The sequence below is a fragment of the Petaurus breviceps genome, unplaced genomic scaffold, assembly GCF_028583685.1.
Source record: "Petaurus breviceps papuanus isolate PSGF00001 unplaced genomic scaffold, PetGlider_PUasm1.0 139, whole genome shotgun sequence".
Taxonomy (NCBI): Eukaryota; Metazoa; Chordata; class Mammalia; order Diprotodontia; family Petauridae; genus Petaurus; species Petaurus breviceps.
The window spans coordinates 12,767,875-12,783,984 of record NW_027185697.1 but is presented as its reverse complement, the minus strand read 5'-3'; the positions used below and the strand labels follow the sequence as shown (position 1 = coordinate 12,783,984).

General features: G+C 56.6%; 3 protein-coding genes across 4 annotated transcripts in view; 1 reads left to right on the top strand and 2 right to left on the bottom strand.

Moving 5' to 3' along the window:
- Positions 1-2,234, top strand: part of PRADC1 (protease associated domain containing 1) — a 4,601-nt gene extending 2,367 nt beyond the window's left edge. The window contains exons 2-5 of one of the 2 annotated variants that reach the window (XM_069066664.1): positions 556-656; positions 1,044-1,153; positions 1,416-1,583; positions 1,820-2,234. In XM_069066664.1, coding sequence (XP_068922765.1) covers positions 556-656; positions 1,044-1,153; positions 1,416-1,583; positions 1,820-1,898 — 458 coding nt within the window. In that variant the 3' untranslated portion in view covers positions 1,899-2,234. Of the gene's footprint in view, positions 1-555; positions 657-1,043; positions 1,154-1,415; positions 1,584-1,719 lie in introns of both variants that reach the window. The other variant, XM_069066656.1, reaches the window with a different exon arrangement.
- The window catches only part of CCT7 (chaperonin containing TCP1 subunit 7), a 132,166-nt gene that overhangs the window by 35,734 nt on the left and 80,322 nt on the right, over positions 1-16,110 (bottom strand). The window lies entirely within an intron of this gene.
- The window catches only part of SMYD5 (SMYD family member 5), a 13,687-nt gene continuing 749 nt past the window's right edge, over positions 3,173-16,110 (bottom strand). The window contains exons 2-13 of the mRNA XM_069066639.1: positions 15,509-15,617; positions 13,758-13,897; positions 11,042-11,163; positions 10,514-10,583; positions 9,718-9,822; positions 8,748-8,810; positions 7,203-7,273; positions 6,592-6,698; positions 6,267-6,323; positions 5,310-5,404; positions 4,820-4,890; positions 3,173-4,732 (exon numbers count right to left, since the gene is read on the bottom strand). Of these exons, the coding sequence (XP_068922740.1) occupies positions 4,579-4,732; positions 4,820-4,890; positions 5,310-5,404; positions 6,267-6,323; positions 6,592-6,698; positions 7,203-7,273; positions 8,748-8,810; positions 9,718-9,822; positions 10,514-10,583; positions 11,042-11,163; positions 13,758-13,897; positions 15,509-15,617 (1,164 nt within the window). The 3' untranslated portion in view covers positions 3,173-4,578. The remainder of the gene's footprint in view (positions 4,733-4,819; positions 4,891-5,309; positions 5,405-6,266; positions 6,324-6,591; positions 6,699-7,202; positions 7,274-8,747; positions 8,811-9,717; positions 9,823-10,513; positions 10,584-11,041; positions 11,164-13,757; positions 13,898-15,508; positions 15,618-16,110) is intronic.

Below are 16,110 nucleotides of genomic sequence, written 5' to 3'. Positions count from 1 at the left end.
CCCTGCCCTTCTTCTGTGGTTTCCACAGAAATACTTCAATGCCAGGCAATCGCCTAACCGGACTGAGAGGATCCCTGCAGAAACCTAGGGCAGTGGGCTTTCCCTGGCACCACTGCCCTGGAATGCCTCTTGTACACTGTCATCAGGCCTCAAAACCCTGCATGGCCCGTGGGCTCAAAACAGCCCTTCTGTCTTCCCTGAGTTTGGGAAGTATCACTCTTCTCCCCCACTTAGGTCAAACTCTCCTAGTCCAGTGAAGACGGACAATGGATCAGTTCTTCCGTCTTCCACCAGCTTAGCCAATAGGCCAGACTGGGAGGAGAGAAGCTAGGATCTCACTTTCTCAGGCTGTGGTCCATCCTGTCTCCCATAGTCTTCCCCCCTGACTCAGAGCTCCCTGATAGCAGGTCTGTGTCCTCCTCATCCTGTCGAAAGCTCCTTCAGAGCTCAGCCCCAGTGACATCCTTTCAGGTGGGGAGACAGACTGGACCATGACCACCCTGAGCTGCAGGGCTGGCTGGTCCCCCAGGCTCTCACCTCTCTGCCTCTCCATAGGTTTGCGCATCCATGAGTATCTGTACTTCCAAGTGCTGAGCCCAGGGGACATTCGCTACATCTTCACTGTCACTCCTGCCAAGGATTTTGGGGGTGTCTTCGTAAGTGCAGGCCTAAGACAGGGGAGCTCTGCTCCCTCTCCCTTCTGCCTGGGGGAATTAAGGATCACCTGCCCTTCTAATCCCCATCTAGGGCTGGACCATCCCAGAGCACATCCAATGTTCCCTGAGGGCTTTGCACAGTCCTAGGCACAGTGGAAGCAGGCAGACCCTTCACTGAGTGCACTGAGTCTAATGAAAACAGGAGACCCAGGTTCTCCATCCACTATGCTTATGACTTGCTGTGTGACCTCAAGCAAGTCATCTGCCCTCTCTTTGGAGCTACTAAGCCCTGCCCTGGCTGCCTGTGAGGATGCAGCCTCCTGCCCCCCCATGTCTTATCTTTGGCTCTTTCCTGTGGAGTTCCAAGGCCTGTCTTATGTTTTGCAGCACACCAGGTACGAGCAGATCCAGCTTGTCCCAGCTGATCCCCCAGAGGCCTGTGGACCACTCAACAACGGCTTTTTCATCCAGGACCAGATTGCCTTGGTGGAGCGGGGGTGAGGGCCTGGCCCAACCATGGGCATGGGGTCAGAGGGGGTGGAAGAGGAGGCACGGACAGGCAGCTCCCTGGAGGTGGCTGGTGGGACTCTGCGGGCTTCTCTCCAGTGTTCAGCTTCCCTGGGTCATCCCCTTGACACCCACTTTTGCTTTTCTTTCTGGTGCTGGGGTGGACCTGATTTGGTCCGTTCTCTGGATTCTCCATGCCATGGAGCCCGCCACTCTTCCTGCCTCCTGACAGCCTCATCTTGTCTTTGCCAGGGGCTGCTCCTTCCTCTCCAAGACGAGAGTGGTTCAGGAACACGGGGGTCGAGCAGTGATCATCTCTGACAATGCAGCCGACAACGACAGCTTCTATGTGGAGATGATCCAGGACAGCAGCCGCCGAACGGCGGACATCCCAGCTCTCTTCCTGCTCGGCAGAGATGGGTGAGGGCCCCCAGAGGGGAGGCATGGGCCCTGCTAGTATGGAGCCCAGCTCTCATGGGAGAGGGCCTTCCCGTGTCATGAGGGATCCTTGGTTCGTGGACACCCAGGGGCAGCCTTCTCTTCCCTCTTCCCTTAGCTACATGATCAGACGCTCTCTCGAACAGCACGGTCTGCCCTGGGCCATCATCTCCATCCCTGTCAACGTCACCAGCATCCCTACCTTTGAATTGTTGCAGCCGCCCTGGACTTTTTGGTAGATGTCAGAGCCCCCAACCTCAAGACTGGACAGAGAAAAAGGAGGCACCAAATCCCTGAGCTTCTGCTGTTTGACGCTGACCAACACTGGGGGAAGGAAGCCATATCTTGGGGATAGGCTAAGTGAAGACGGGGCCCCATCCTTTGCCTTGGCTAAACAGATAGCTGATCTTTCTCTTCCCTTCCCTCCATGCCCTGCCCAAGGTCCCACACCTGTGGGAGACAGTGCCCAGAGATGCCTATAGCTGGGCCAGTCACAGGCTAGGGCAAAGAGATCAGGGAGGTGGGGGTGAGAATGATGCTGTTCTGTTGAAGGATGGGTCAGGGGGGAACCCCCTTCCCTCACCTTCTGGGCAGCCACCGCTGTTAGTACAATAAAGTCTTCCTAGATTTTTAGTGATGCTGTCAGTTATCTGCCTGTCCGAATTTTCCTCTTTGAAGCTCCCAGAGGCCTCCAACCTTTCTCAACCAGAGAAGGAAACAAAGGGATGTGCCCAGGGTACCCAGGCTTGCTGGGTGGCAGCACGCCCATGCAGAGGAGGGCAGTACCAGGGCTCTGTGAACTTGTTTAAAAAACAAACCAAACATTTCTCTATTTCCATATAATTGGTTTCTCCTGTGCTGGATACATGTAAAAGCATCCCTCAGAGAAGGGTTCCCCATGGGCTTTCAGGCCTGTGCCGGAGGATCCAAGGTACAATGAAAAAGACTCAGACTGGAGCTCAAAAAGCTGGCTTTGAATCTGGCCTTGGGCACAGACTCGAGTAAATGTGCATCAGTCTGCCTTGCTGTCCTCATCTGTAAAAGGATTTCAGAGTTCACAAGGTCACTGTGAAACTCCAGGAGACCTATGGGACAGGCTTTGCTCATCTCTGAGAGCTACCTATAAATGTCAGTTATTGGGGAGTGGGCAGTGGGTGATGAAAAGAGCTTCTCAGGGATTAAAGGGGCCCCTCTGGGTCTCAGGGTAGAAGCATCCTACTCACGGAGAAAGCCACTGGAGGCTAGGAAGAGGGATGACCAAGAGGAGGGTCCTCACCCTCCCACCTGAACGAAAGTCACCTACACTCCATTTCCATCTCAAAGCGGGGACAATAATGCATCCTCTCCACTAAGCTGTTGTGAGGCGCACGTGCCATCATTTACTAGGGCACTATGCAAACCCCACAATGCTCTGGGAAAGGGTGCTGTGGTTCCTGCCATACTGCCTGCCCCAGCAGCCAGAAAAAGCCAGGGAGTGAGGGGTACAAGGTTGGGGGGGTTGAAGGGCTGAAACCTGCCCAGCACAGCTGGCCAGGGCTGAATGGCCTGGAGACTCTCAGCCATACGGAGGGGCCTGTTCACCAGTCATGGTTTATTGAGAACACTGAACAGTTGGGTAGGATGGTGGTCAGCATGGAGTAAGCACCAGACCAAACAGGCAGGGAAATGGAAGACATGTGACACCCCCTACTCAGGATGGGGGCAGGGGGTATTGGGAGGGAGGGGGGCACAGCACGCCCTTTCACACAGCACAAGGAGTGATTGAGACCAGGGAGTGCCCGCCGACCTCTAGATGATGGAGCTGGGACAGATGGCCCAGACCAATCTAAGCCCAAGGGAGGGGCAGGCACTGAGTATATCCCTGCGAAAGGCCAGATACTTTGTACTGGGGGGAGGAGGCGGGAGAGAAAGGCAGCTTGGCAGGATGGAGCCACCCCAGCTGGCCACCACAGCCCTCTGCTTGGTCTGTAGGTCCTCACTGTTAACAAGTCTGCACAGCACCAAAGGTGTGAAGGTGAGAAGGAAAGAGAAATGGCATTGGCATTGCAAGAAAACCAGCTCCCCAAAGCCGCTGTGACCGGAGGCCTGCAGCACAGGCTGTCGGTACAAATGGCCTCCAAATGGGGGGGGGGGGGTCAGGCAAACGGGGGCTCCCTGCCCCAGGAGACCCAGTTTTTGCCCCAAATGATCCCAGGCAAGAGAAACTACTCCAGCCCCTGTGAGTGCCCTAAGTGCCAAGTTGCCAGCAGGGGCCAGTCCCTACCCTTCCAGGGAAAGACTCAAGTCCCACCCCCCATGCCCAGCAGGCTCCAACCACCACCCCTGCCCAGGCAGGGAAGAAAAGGCACAAGATGAAATTCCAAGGGCTGTGGGAAGGAGCGTCTAGGCCTGACTGGCGGCCGAGGAGCCCCCAGACAGGGAGGGAGGCAAAGCCAGGCAGAGCCTGGAGGGAAGGGGCCCTGCCAGGCAGAACAGGCCTGCAGCCATCCCAGGTGAGGGGGTGAGAGGCTTCCAGGAACCAACTAAAAGTGACCGGCTGAGGCTGGAGAGAGCCAGGAAGCAGAGGAGAACCCCTGGAGGAGAGGTGAGGCCAACTGATGCTTCCTTGGGGGGAGGGGGGTCCCCCCACACTGAGATTGTCCAATAACTCAGCTTTGATACTTTGTTCCCAAAATAAATAAATCAATTAACAGGCTGGGGTAGGCAAGGGCTCCAAAAACCTGCAGCCAATCCTGGCCCTCAACAGGAACACTCCCGGGGAGGGCTCTCCAGAGAGGCGGGGAGGTGGAGGGGGCCTGGCCCTGCCTGGGTTGCCCCTCCACAGGTCCAGCGTCCCTGGCTTTCCACACAAGGCTCCCCGCTCCCTGGGCAGCCAGACTGGGGAGCAGCGAGGCCAGATGCTCCTCGCAGGACAGGGAAGGAGGGTGGGGGCTAGCTCCCAAAGACCCCTTTCCTGCAGGAGGTCAGGGTCGGGACATCAAACATCAGTCATCTCATCCTCCAGCTCGGCATCATCCGGCTCACCCTCCTCCTCCTCCTCCTCGTCCTCCTCTTCCTCATCAGAAGTCACACTGGGATCCTCAGCCTCGGCCAGGCATTTGGGGCAGGAGCAGACAAACAGGTAGTTCTCCCTGCAGAGCACAGAGCCGGCATTCAGGGGCTGGCAGCTCCCTCCCCCGCTGCTCCCGTCCCCCCCACCTCCTTCCCTTCTGGGGTACCTGAGAACCTTGTGGCGGCTGTGGCGGCTGCGCTCGCGCTGGCAGCAGTCCAGGTAGCTGATGCAGATCTCCTAAGGGATGGGGGCATGGCCAGAGAGAGAGGAGAGCCCTGCCCTCAGCTTAGAGCAGGAAGAGGAGCCGGGACCATGCCCACCTAGCGACTCTCAGGGAGGGTGGGCTGTACGTAGTATGTGAGCCCCTGTCTGCCCAGGGCCCAGAGCTTTGGAGCTGGAAGGGACCCCAAGAGCCAGTGAATCCAAGGTTAACTTTGGGGAGGCCCATGCAAGCCAAGGAACTTGCCCCAGGCCACCCATGCAGGATGCTGGAGAGCCAGGAGCTGCCCTTGAAGAGGTCTGAGGAGTGAGTCTTAGTTCTGGGAGATGGAAGGAGAACAGGAGTGACGGGAGAGGAGGTGGGGGAGCTCAGAGCCCAGACAGGCTAGCAGGGACCCCCCCACCACCACCAGGGGTGCTGGCCATGCGCCTATTACCTCCCCAGGCTTGATGTCCTCCAGGGCCGTGACATGGAGAAGGAAATTGTTTTCTGGGAAGGAGGTCTCTGCATTGGGGACACAGCTGTGGTTGCCTGAGAAATAAGGGGGAATCAGGAGGATGGTTAAGTAAGAAAAGGGAGAGTGGGCAGATGTTATCACCAGCCAAGGCCTCCCCCAGCTCCCTGCAATCTCTGCAGAGGGCCCAGGATCACCGACCCTTGTAGGATCCCAGGGTCAGGGCCAGCAGGGACCTATGAGCAATCCTCATTTTTATAGATGGGGAGGCTGAGGCCAAGGTCACCCAAGCAGTAAAGGGGGTGGCTCCTCCATCTCCAAAGCCAGCCTTCTTGCCATGAGTGTAGCCTCCCAAGGGCAGGAGCAGCTGCTTCACTGTCCTCTGGGGCCCCAGGGTTACTATGTTCAGGACACAGTTGGTGCTTAATAAAGGCTTCCCAATCCACTGACACCAAAAGCCCAGCCCAGCCCAATCTTGAAGAGGCTCTTGACTGGCCTGAGAGCTGCGTGCGAGGCTAAGCACCCGACATCTGGGAGAAGCAGCTGCCTTGCTTGAGGGCATGGCCAGCTGGCATGGGCCCCCTGGGTTGCTACCTGCCCATGCAGGCTCCCACAGTCTACCCCAGACCCTGAGACACGGCCTCTGCACCCGGGACGCATGGACCCACAGACCGTGGGGGGCATTTTCACTGACCTCTTACTCAAACCGAGCATTTCCTTCACTTAATTGTTTTAAAAAATCATCCTTCTGAGGAGGGGTCTGCCCATGTTCAGGTGGCATGTGAGCCCCACAAAGGGAAGAATGTCTGCCTCAGGCCTGGCAGTCAGGGACAGCCATATGGCCCTGTGGGGTAGGCAAGGAAAGTCCTCCTTCCCCCCTTGTGGGGGGCCAGGTGTCCAAAGGCACCAAGGAGCCAGAGATGCCCCCAAACTACTCACAGCAGCTCTGGAGCACGAAGAGCCCTGATCCTTCACAGTTGAGGAACTCACCACTCACTGTAAGACAGAGAGACAGACAGAAGGGTATGGCAGCAGGCGAGGCCTGGGGCTACCATGACCTGCCCTAATCTTCCCTCTTCCACGAACCCCGTTTCCCACCTGCTTGGAACCCTTTCCAGCCCAACAACAGGCTCCAGCCACCCAGTTGTGAAGGCCTCGACCCCTCACATTCTCTGCATGTGTCCAATCTGGACGCCTTGCTCCCATCAGACAAGGAGTGGTCTGTGTGTATGGAGAGAGGGGCAAGCAAGCAGGCCCCACCTACCTCTCTCAATGTCCTTGTACAGCTGATCGATGAACGCGTCCAGCTGCTCACGCTCTGGGGGCTTCAGGTTGAGGACATCACAGCCATGGACCCACTGACTCAGGGAACTAGGGGACACAGAGCAAGCCAAGCATTGGCGGATGAGGGGCTCCCCCCACCCCGGCTGATACCGCGGTTGGGGGAGGCACCAAAGGCACCGATCGGCCAAAACCAGAAAAAGACCCAAATCACAACTGTGGGAAGAGCTGGCGGGCAGGCAGGCCCAGCCTCAACTTCCCTCTGTTTGGTGCTGGTTATTTCACTGTGGTCTCATGAAGCCCCCAGGGGACAGGCAGGCCAGCTCAGGGCACACCTGGGCCCACCTCCAGAACAGTCTGGCCGCAACAGGCACCCAACAAAGCGGTCTCTCCATCCCCTGTCGGTGCCAGGGACTCCGGAGAATAGAGGGGACATTTCCCACTGTTCTTGGTTCCCTCACCCCGGGGCCAACCCAAGGCTCTGCCCACAGGACATGCTCAGTGGAGGGGCTGACCAACCTTCCACCTTCCACTGCTGCCTGGCCCACTGGTCAATGGGAGACAGCACCCTTCCCCCCCAGATGTCCTCATTACCTGGTCCCAATTCCTTGACCGTTTGTCCCGACAAGAGCAAAAAGAGACCGGAATCCATCTGGCGTAAACCACTGCACATTAAGCCCCGAGGGAGAGAAATGAGAAGAGGCCAGTGAGGGCCCAGGTTAATCCCTGCCCTCCCTCCCCACCGAGGACCCTCACACCCAGCACTCCTATGTCTCCAGTCCCTGCACTCTCCCCTGAGCTCCAGGCATCGGTCTCCACATGGCTGGGCAGAACACATCTTATGGCCACATAGTGATTCGGGAAGCCACACACCACGCTGTATCTTTATTTCATGAGACATTTCCAGATGATGCTTTAATCTGCTTTGACACCTGGAGGGCCCCATCATATCCTCAGGACCACTTTCATCTGCACACAGCCAATCCATTCCCAGCCCACTTGGCTGTACGACTGTACCAGCCTCAAGCCCCTCCTGGGCTGAGTCGTGCCCTCCACAGAGGCCAAAGGGATTTTTCCAAAGCCAGGCTCTGACCAGGACGTGCTCTCTACCCAGTGGGCTCCAGGGGCTCTCCATTGCCTCCAGGATCGAACAGAAAATCCTGCCTAGCTTCCGTTAGCTGGCCAGCCCCTTCCTCCTGGTCCAGCCTTCTTTCCTTACTCTCTCCCATGGATTCCCAAGATCTCCCGGCTGTTCCTCCAAACCTACAGTGCCACTGCATCGACTGGACCCTCTCCTTTGCCTCTTGGTCTCCCTGGCTCAAATCTCACCTTCTGCAGGAGGCCTGTCCCAGCCTTCCCACAACTGCTAAAGTCTTCCCCTCTTTAACTGCCCTCCTTCTGCTCTCCATATATCATGTGTCTCCAGGGGCCTGCTCTCTCCCCCCAACATGGGAGCTCCTGGAAAGCAGGCACTAGACTTGCCTTCTTTGTTTCCCTAGCACTCAGCACGGCACCTGGCATACAGCAGGCACTTAATAAAGGCTCACATTAACTGTCATCTACTGTTGTCCTACACCCTGAACCCTGGCCTGTCACTCCTCATGGGGAGAAAGTAAGGCTGCAGACAGGTCGGGGAGCTTCAGAGCTCAACGAGTCAGCTGAAGACAGGGACGTCAGGTCGGTCCTGGCCTTGGCTCCCACAGCGGGGCCCAAAGCCCCCACTGGATGTCAACACAGCCAACCTCTGATCCTGAATCCCTTCTCTGCATGCAGCAGATGCCAGGAGGGGACAAGACCCCAGAAAAGGATTATTTCCAGATCCTCTGCCCCCCCAGATTTAAGAGACTCCAGGAGTCAGTCTGACATCAGCCCACTCCCCAAATGAAGAGGCTCAGTGAAGAGTGCTGGCTCTGGAGTCAGGGAGACTCTACTTCCTGAGTCCAAACCCAGCCTCAGACACTTCCTATCTGTGTGAGCCTGCTTGCCTCCGTTTCCTCATCTGTCAAATGAGCTGGAGAAGGCAATGGCAAACCCCTCCAGTGTCTTTGCCAAGAAAACTCCAAATGGGGCCAGGAAGAGTCAGACAGGACTGAAACAACCACAACACCCAGGGCAGGGAGAGCTTTGTGCCCAACTCACCCGACTCAGCTGTTCTTCATACAGAGCCTCGGTGAACAGTCGTCTCAGAAGCTCCAACTGGCCCTGAGAGGGGAGGAGGGAGCAGAGATGAGAAAGCTCCCGGGGGATCCCCAAGGCCAGGGCAGGCTCCTGGGCACTGGTGGGGAGGAAGAGGGGAGGAGGGAGCAGAGATGAGGAAGCTCCTGGGGATCTCCAAGCCCAGGACAGGCTCCTGGGCACTGGTGGGGAGGAAGGGGAGGAGCTTCAGTCCTGGGGGATCCCCAAGGCCAGGACAGGCTCCTGGGCACTGGTGGGGAGAAAGGAGCAGAGATGAGGAAGCTCCTGGGGATCCCCAAGCCCAGGGCAGGCTCCTGGGCACTGGTGGGGAGGAAGGGGAGGAGCTTCGGTCCTGGGGGATCCCCAAGGCCAGGGCAGGCTCCTGGGCACTGGTGGGGAGGAAGAGGGGAGGAGGGAGCAGAGATGAGAAAGCTCCTGGGGGATCCCCAAGGCCAGGGCAGGCTCCTGGGCACTGGTGGGAAGAGGAGGAGCTTCAGCAGGCCACCTCCCTGCGTCCTCCCCACTCCCAACTTCTCAGTCATTATAAGAGGACCTTGGGTGTGCAAAATCTTAGGATCCCAGTTATAGAGCAAGAAGGAGCCCCTGAAGGCATCCAGACCAATCCCCTCATTTTACAGAGGAAAAAAGGCGCCCAGGGAAGGGACCACAGGCAGATCCAAGAGGCCTGGAGCGGGAGAGGCTGCCCTCCAATGGCCCTTCTGGCACGTGGCCTGGTATACTGGCGTGAGGCCTTTCTGCCTTTCAAACCAAAAGCTCCCCGAAGGGAAGAATCGTGACTCAGAGATGGGGGCTTCCTGGCCCTGCACAGGCCCATCGCCTCACCCACTCCCACCCCCAGGCTGGCCAGATCTAACCAAGCAGATGCCAAGGCTCCTCCATCAGAGTGAGACCTGGCAGGGGACCCAGGACTGACCTTAAACTTGTCTCCCAGAAGCTTGTGGACGATTTCTTCCTCCTCATTGGCAGTTTTACTGCAGAACTGGGAGAAGAGTTTGACCCAACGCTCCTTATCCTTTGCCTACAGGGTACACATAGACAGAGCATAGAACTATGAGGCCTTGGGCTAATGTGCTCCCCTCAGGGTGCCTATACTGTCCTCCCCAAACCCACTGGCACCTAATCCTCCCCCCACCCCTCAGGGCACCACTGGCACCTACACTGTCCTCAACACCCCCAGTCCAAGGCATACTGCTCCTCTGACTGCCCCCCACGCCCCCACCCCTCAGCAAGGAGGATGACAGAGTGGCTCAGAAACCCAGGTAAGGAGGCAAGAATCTACTGGGGAAGGGAGTGGGCTGCAGTTGGCCACTCTTGGGTTTCTATGTCCCTCACTTCCCACTTCCTTTTATTACTATAAAGTCAGGAGTAAATCAGACTCTATCACAGATAGCTCTGAGTGTGACAAGAAGGTATATGGGCCTTCTCCTTTCCCTTGTGGGCCCAGTGACAGCAGGTTCATGTCCCATGGTCTGGATGACCAGAAATCTTGGCCCCTCCTGCCTCTACAGCCCCTCTGAATGGAGTTACCTTGCCTGCCCATACCACTCCCACCTGGCTGAACATCCAGGACATCCTGCAGTGAGAGCACAACTCTGGGCAGCTCCAGGGGCAAGGAAGGTGACAGCTCCAGGCTGGGTCCCTTGGAGGAGGAGGAAGAAGGAAGGAGGGGGAGGAGGAGGAGGAGGAGGAGGAGGGGGGCTGACACTCACCTGCTTCACAGTCGCCACCATCCGGGCCATCAGCATGATGCTAGCTGTCTCAGGAGGGTAGTGGACACTCCTGCAGGGGGAGAAACAAGCCTGGATCAGGAACTCCACACCCAAGACAAGGCCCCTAAGAGGGGCCTGGGAACGACCTGTTTGGCTCCATCTTCACCCAACAGAAACTGAGGAAGGGAGGAGAAGCCAGGCGTAAGGCAGGCCCTGCTGACCCTGAGGACTTCATTTTTGGGGAATGGAAAGGGACAGGAGCCTCTTGCCCCAGTGACAAGGATCTGCTGAGAGGGTCGGAAGGGCCTAATAAATAAATACACTCTGGAGTCCAGGAGCCGGCTGAGATGCCCTCCAGTGGGCAGTGGGCCCAAAGAAGGCTCCAGCCCTCCTGCCTGTGCCAACATCCTGGGCCGGCTGGGCGAGGGCTACAGGACAGAGGGAGGCCACAGCAAAGGATGCTCTGGGCAGGTGATTTCAAGGGAAGGAGGGAGAAGGGGAGATGGTGGGAGCAGTGGGCAGGCTGACCTCCAGGCCTCCTGAAGTTTGTTGAGAGGGTGTTCAGGGTCGTTCTGGGAGGGGCCCAGGCACAGGACTCGGTGATACTGCTCCAAGGCTGCCTGGCGACACTCCACACTACAATATGCCACCTGCCAATCAGAGGGGAGGGTCTGTGAGGGCCCCAGGTAAGCATCTACCACTGGGCTAGAGGAGAGGGAGAAAGGTAAGTAAATGGGGTGGGGGGAAGGAGAGAAGCAAAAACTGAAACAGGGCTGTCTGCGGGGGAAGATAGGATGGACCCATGGCAAGCACTGGATGAAATAAATGGAAATTAATACAATGCTAACCCTAAATGTGTGCTGCCTTAAGGAGGCCCCAGAGGACATTAGAGGAAAAAGATAATCCTGTGATCCTAAAAGTGCTCCCCACAAAATGGAAACAGTCATTCTTCCAGAGCCATGATACCTTCAGGGTACATTCCAGCCTTACATTCCTGATTGCCTTGTACAGACTAGTCTTTCTTCCCTCTCCTAGTCTGGGGCTTCCCATAGTTTGTATCTGAGTCACTTGGGTAGGTTTTACTTCCCTGAACCTTCTCATTTATCTCTACCTTCCCCAGCACCAAGCTCTCCATAATGCATGTACAAGCAAATGGGGGTGGGGGGGTGGGGGCGGTCCTAGATCTCCAACTCAGGAATTTCAGATGAGGAAGTGGGGGAAGGGAGAGATTCAGACAGAAGACCCAGCCCTGCCTTCTAGGTTATAGAGGACTCTGCAAGAACCTTTAGGCATCAGAAAAGGGTCAGCTATTTTTATCACTGTTGTCACTGACAGATAACATCTTCTATCACACTTGATCCTACCCCCTACCACCAAACCAAGATGGTGAAACTGAGGCGCAGGAAGAGAATGAAGTGACAGCCAGGCCCTTCACGATGGGAGGGTCTGGGAGGGAAGGAGACAGACGAAGCCAACAGGCCCTGTTGGCTTCTGAAAGAGTGAGATGGCACGGCGCCAACACGGGCAGCATGCGCTGGCTTCAGAGCCTGCCGGCCCCACTGCCTGCCTGCATGACCTTCTCTGGACCTCAGTCTCCTCAGCTGTAAAATGGGAGAGTTGTGCTAGACAAAACCCTTCCGGCTCTGCACTGGTGTTTCTGGGGGCCTGGGAAATGTGCCAGCTGTGGGACACCATGGTCCTTCTGCCGCCTCCTGCAGGGAAACCTCCAGAATGCCCCCCCCCCCCGAAGGCAGGACACTCTGCTGGTTTCTCTCTCCCCTTAGCGCTCCCACGGCCCTCTGCCCTCAGTGAGTGACTAGTCCGTGCTCTCCTTTTCCATCCCTGGAAGTTTCAGCAGCAGAGCCCTGGCCTGGACTGAGCTCACAAAACTGTGAGCTTCCAACAGAGGCCAGTCCAGCCAGGAACTGGTCATGTGTGAAGAGGCCAGCTCTGGGTCAGGGGCAAATGCTCAGATTTTTCAGTCACAACAATCCCCCAAACATCCAGAAGCTGAGGGGAGGCGCAATCTGCAGTGGTGGAAGGCACGAAGTGGGGAGATCAGAGCCTCCTTCAGTGCTGGGGCTGGCTCGCACCCAGGGCCAGTAAGAGCCCCTGGGGCAGTAGTGCATGTCCCAGAAGCCTTCTGCAGCATCTCAGGAGCCTCAGCAATGGGAGCTCTGACTGGGACGATGATTACACGAGAGCCACTCTTAAAGTGCTGGAGGGAGCTCAGAGGGAAATGGTTCTGGAACAGCTGCTGCTGCCCTCAGAGGCTCTGCAGCCTGTGGCCCCGGGGGGGTGCGGGGAGAGGACAGAGCATCATCCAGGGGAGGGGGTAGAGGAGCCAGAGCATCCTGGGGGGGGCAGGGTAAAGGAGCCCAGAGTATCCTCCGGGGGAGGTGGGAGAGGAGCCAGAGCATACCTGGGGAGCTCCTAGAGCCATCTGGACACAGCCTAAGAAGCAGGCAGATCCAACAGGATGAAAGGGGCGCCTCCTCCTCTCCCCCTCATTCTGGCCTTACTCGCTACATCACTATCCACAGGGCTTGGAGGCAGCCGAGTACTTGGTATGGAGACATCTATTAAAAACCCTGTGGGCAATGCTGGGCAATGGGCTGGCTGAGCTCACCGGGGCATCTCAAGGTCTTTCTCAGAAAGTATTCAGTCGGTGCTCCATCCATCTATACTGATGACCAAGGCTGAAGGTCACCCAGCAGGGATCCCCTTCTGGGGCGGGCAGAGTTTCGGTCCCAGACCCAGTCTGCCTGACTCAGCCAGGCTTCCTTGCCAACATGTTGTGGACCCTGCCCTGGAAGGCCTTGTGTTTCCACTACGGAATCGCCATCCCTTCACAGGCGCCATGTAAAGGTGAATTCTTATGCCTGTTGTGTCCTTATCATGACTGTCTCAGCAAAGGTCCTCTTAGGAAGACCTCAACTCAAGCCTGCTTCTCCAAGCAGAAAAGACTGAGAGGCCACTGAATCCAAGCCCCACATTTACAGATGAGGAAACTAAGGCCAAACAGGATAGCAACTTAACTGGGATTTTACAGCTACTAAGTATCTTGCCAACCATGAGACCCTGGGCAGACAACCTCTGAGACTCAGTCTCTCCATCTATAAAATAGGAAAATGGATCCCTGTATCCCCGCCACCAGAGCTGCTGAAACATCAGAAAAGCAATTTGTAAACTTGACACCACTTGACCACCCCCTGGCCCCCCTCCACCCTGGGCTGGGTCTCACCTGACAGTGAGGGCACATCTGGTGGAGGTCCTTCCGAATGCTGCACTGCTCAGGGTGGGGCAGGGCGCCGCAGGACCTCCCCGACAACCTCTGGGCATTCTCCTCTGCGGTCTCCAGGGCCCGGAGACAGTGGTCACAGGCTGGTGAAGGAGCCATACACAGAAGCTCAGGCCCAGGCTTTTGTGCCTCATCCCAAACCTCCCTATCCCCCCCTTTCCCCATCTCACATGTCTTCCAACCTAAAGGACCTGGCGCTGGAGGATCCTTCTCACTAGTTTTCCCTCCCTGGTTTCCCCTACTCTACATGGCTCTCTGAAGGAACGGACCGTCCTTCCAGAATCAGCACTGGCACACCCAGAGGAACATCTCCTCTTCCCTCTCACCAGCACCACTGAACACAGGGCAAGGGCAGCTGTTTAGGGGACCTTCCTGATGCCCCTGCCCCACAAGCAGCCACGTGCCACCAGGCCCTCCTCTGGACTTTCAGGTTTCAAAACGCTGCCAGCTTTCTGCCACAGAATCAACTTAGTCAACATGAAATTCCAGGGATGTCTGGGACCATAAATGATGAAATAGAGGGCTGGCTGTCAGACCAGAGCCTGGTCCCAAGCTCTGCCTCGTTACTAGATGTGTGACCATAATGACTCCCTGAGCCTCAGGGTCCTGATCTGTGGCACCTGCCCCAGCTGTACTGGGGGCCTCTGATGAGATAACGGAGGGAGCCCTTAGTCATTCCTTTAAGCCCCAGGGTCCCCAGCAGGGAACAGTGAAAGGGCAAGCTAGTCTGGAGAATACAGCCCTCACCAAAAACCTGAGTCCTAAGAGTCCTAAGAAGCAGAGTGATGGACCAGAATTAGACATACAAAGATGTGGGTTCCAATCCTGCTCCTGACATGCCCTGGCTGTATAACCCTGGGCAGGTCCCTGACTCTCGAAGGGCCCCCTGCCCCCCGCCTGCTCTCTAAGGCTTTAATCAGCTGAGCTGGCACCATTCCCACAGGGCCTGATCTCACCAGTCAGGTACAAAAACCACTCAAGACTTGCTCAGTGCTGGGCACCCAGTGAAGAACAGCCCCTAAGAGCTTTCATTCTGCTGTCAGTGTCTGCACCACCCTTTGCGAACTCTTAAGCTCAATAATAAACTTCTTGTGTCCAGTTTAGGGAGGAGGATACTAAGACACTGGGTGGTCTGGCCAGTCAAGCCCCAAGAGAAGGCAGAACTAAGATGGATGAGGAAGAAGCTGGGCCAGGCCTGAGTCAGGGCTCACATCCCTCTTGAGCTGCCCACTTTTCTCAGCAGGGGCCACGGGGCCTGAAGACTCGCCAATCTTTAGCAGGGGCCCGGGTTTCTTGATAGAAATGAACCAGACTCCTGTCCCTTCCTGTTTCAAAACCCTCACACCCTTTGGGCCAACCCGCTACTCTCCAACATCCCAGCCAAGGACTGGCCCTAGTAACGACTGCTGTGGAGCACAGGGAAAGGATGTGTCTGCGCCAGGCTCCAGATCCCAGCCTGGTCACTGGCCCATGAGTCTACAGGCCCCATGATGATTCTGCCACAATCCCAGCACTATAATTCTGCAATTACCAACAGCTATAATGAAGGTAACAAGTGTAATTTTACCCCAGGGAAGAAGAGCATTTCATCACAAAGATCCACGTCCAGCCCACACCTCCCCTGAATACTGCCAGGTACACGTGGCAGCAGGCACAAGGGAACTCTGGAGAGGAGCGCAGAGAGGGCAGCTCACCTCGATAGTGGTAAAGCGCATTCCAGAGGAACTGGGAAGCCACCAGAGGCCTCTCCACAAAGATGGTCTCCCCTTTCCGGACGGGCCTTGTAGCAAAGAGCCCTTTCCCCTGGAGAGGAGAGAAAAGACAGCTTTGTAAGCATGATGCGTGGTTTAACTGTCCACCAACACATACAAAGCGCTGGGCTAAGCTTTGGGGGAGAGAGGCAGAAGACAGTCCTTTCCCTCAGAGCACTGACCATCTAACCAGGGCTGGGATGAGACCAGAGCAACAAACAGACAAATCAAGCTATCTGGTTGCTGCTTGGCTGTTTTCAGTCGTGTCCGACTCATCATGACCCCATCTGGGGTTTTCCTGGCAGATACTGGAGGGGTTTGCCATTTCCTTCTCCAGCTCATTTGACAGATGAGTAAACTGAGGCAGACAGGGTGAAGTGACTTGACTTGCCCAGGGTCACCCAGCTAGGACGTATCTGAGGCTGGATTTGAACTCAGGAAGGTGAGTGTTCCAGAGTCCAGGTTCTGTGCACTGCGGTGCTCCCTGGCTGCCTAATGAAGTTCTATACAGGATCAATGAGAAATTGCTATTGGTCCAGGCTCCG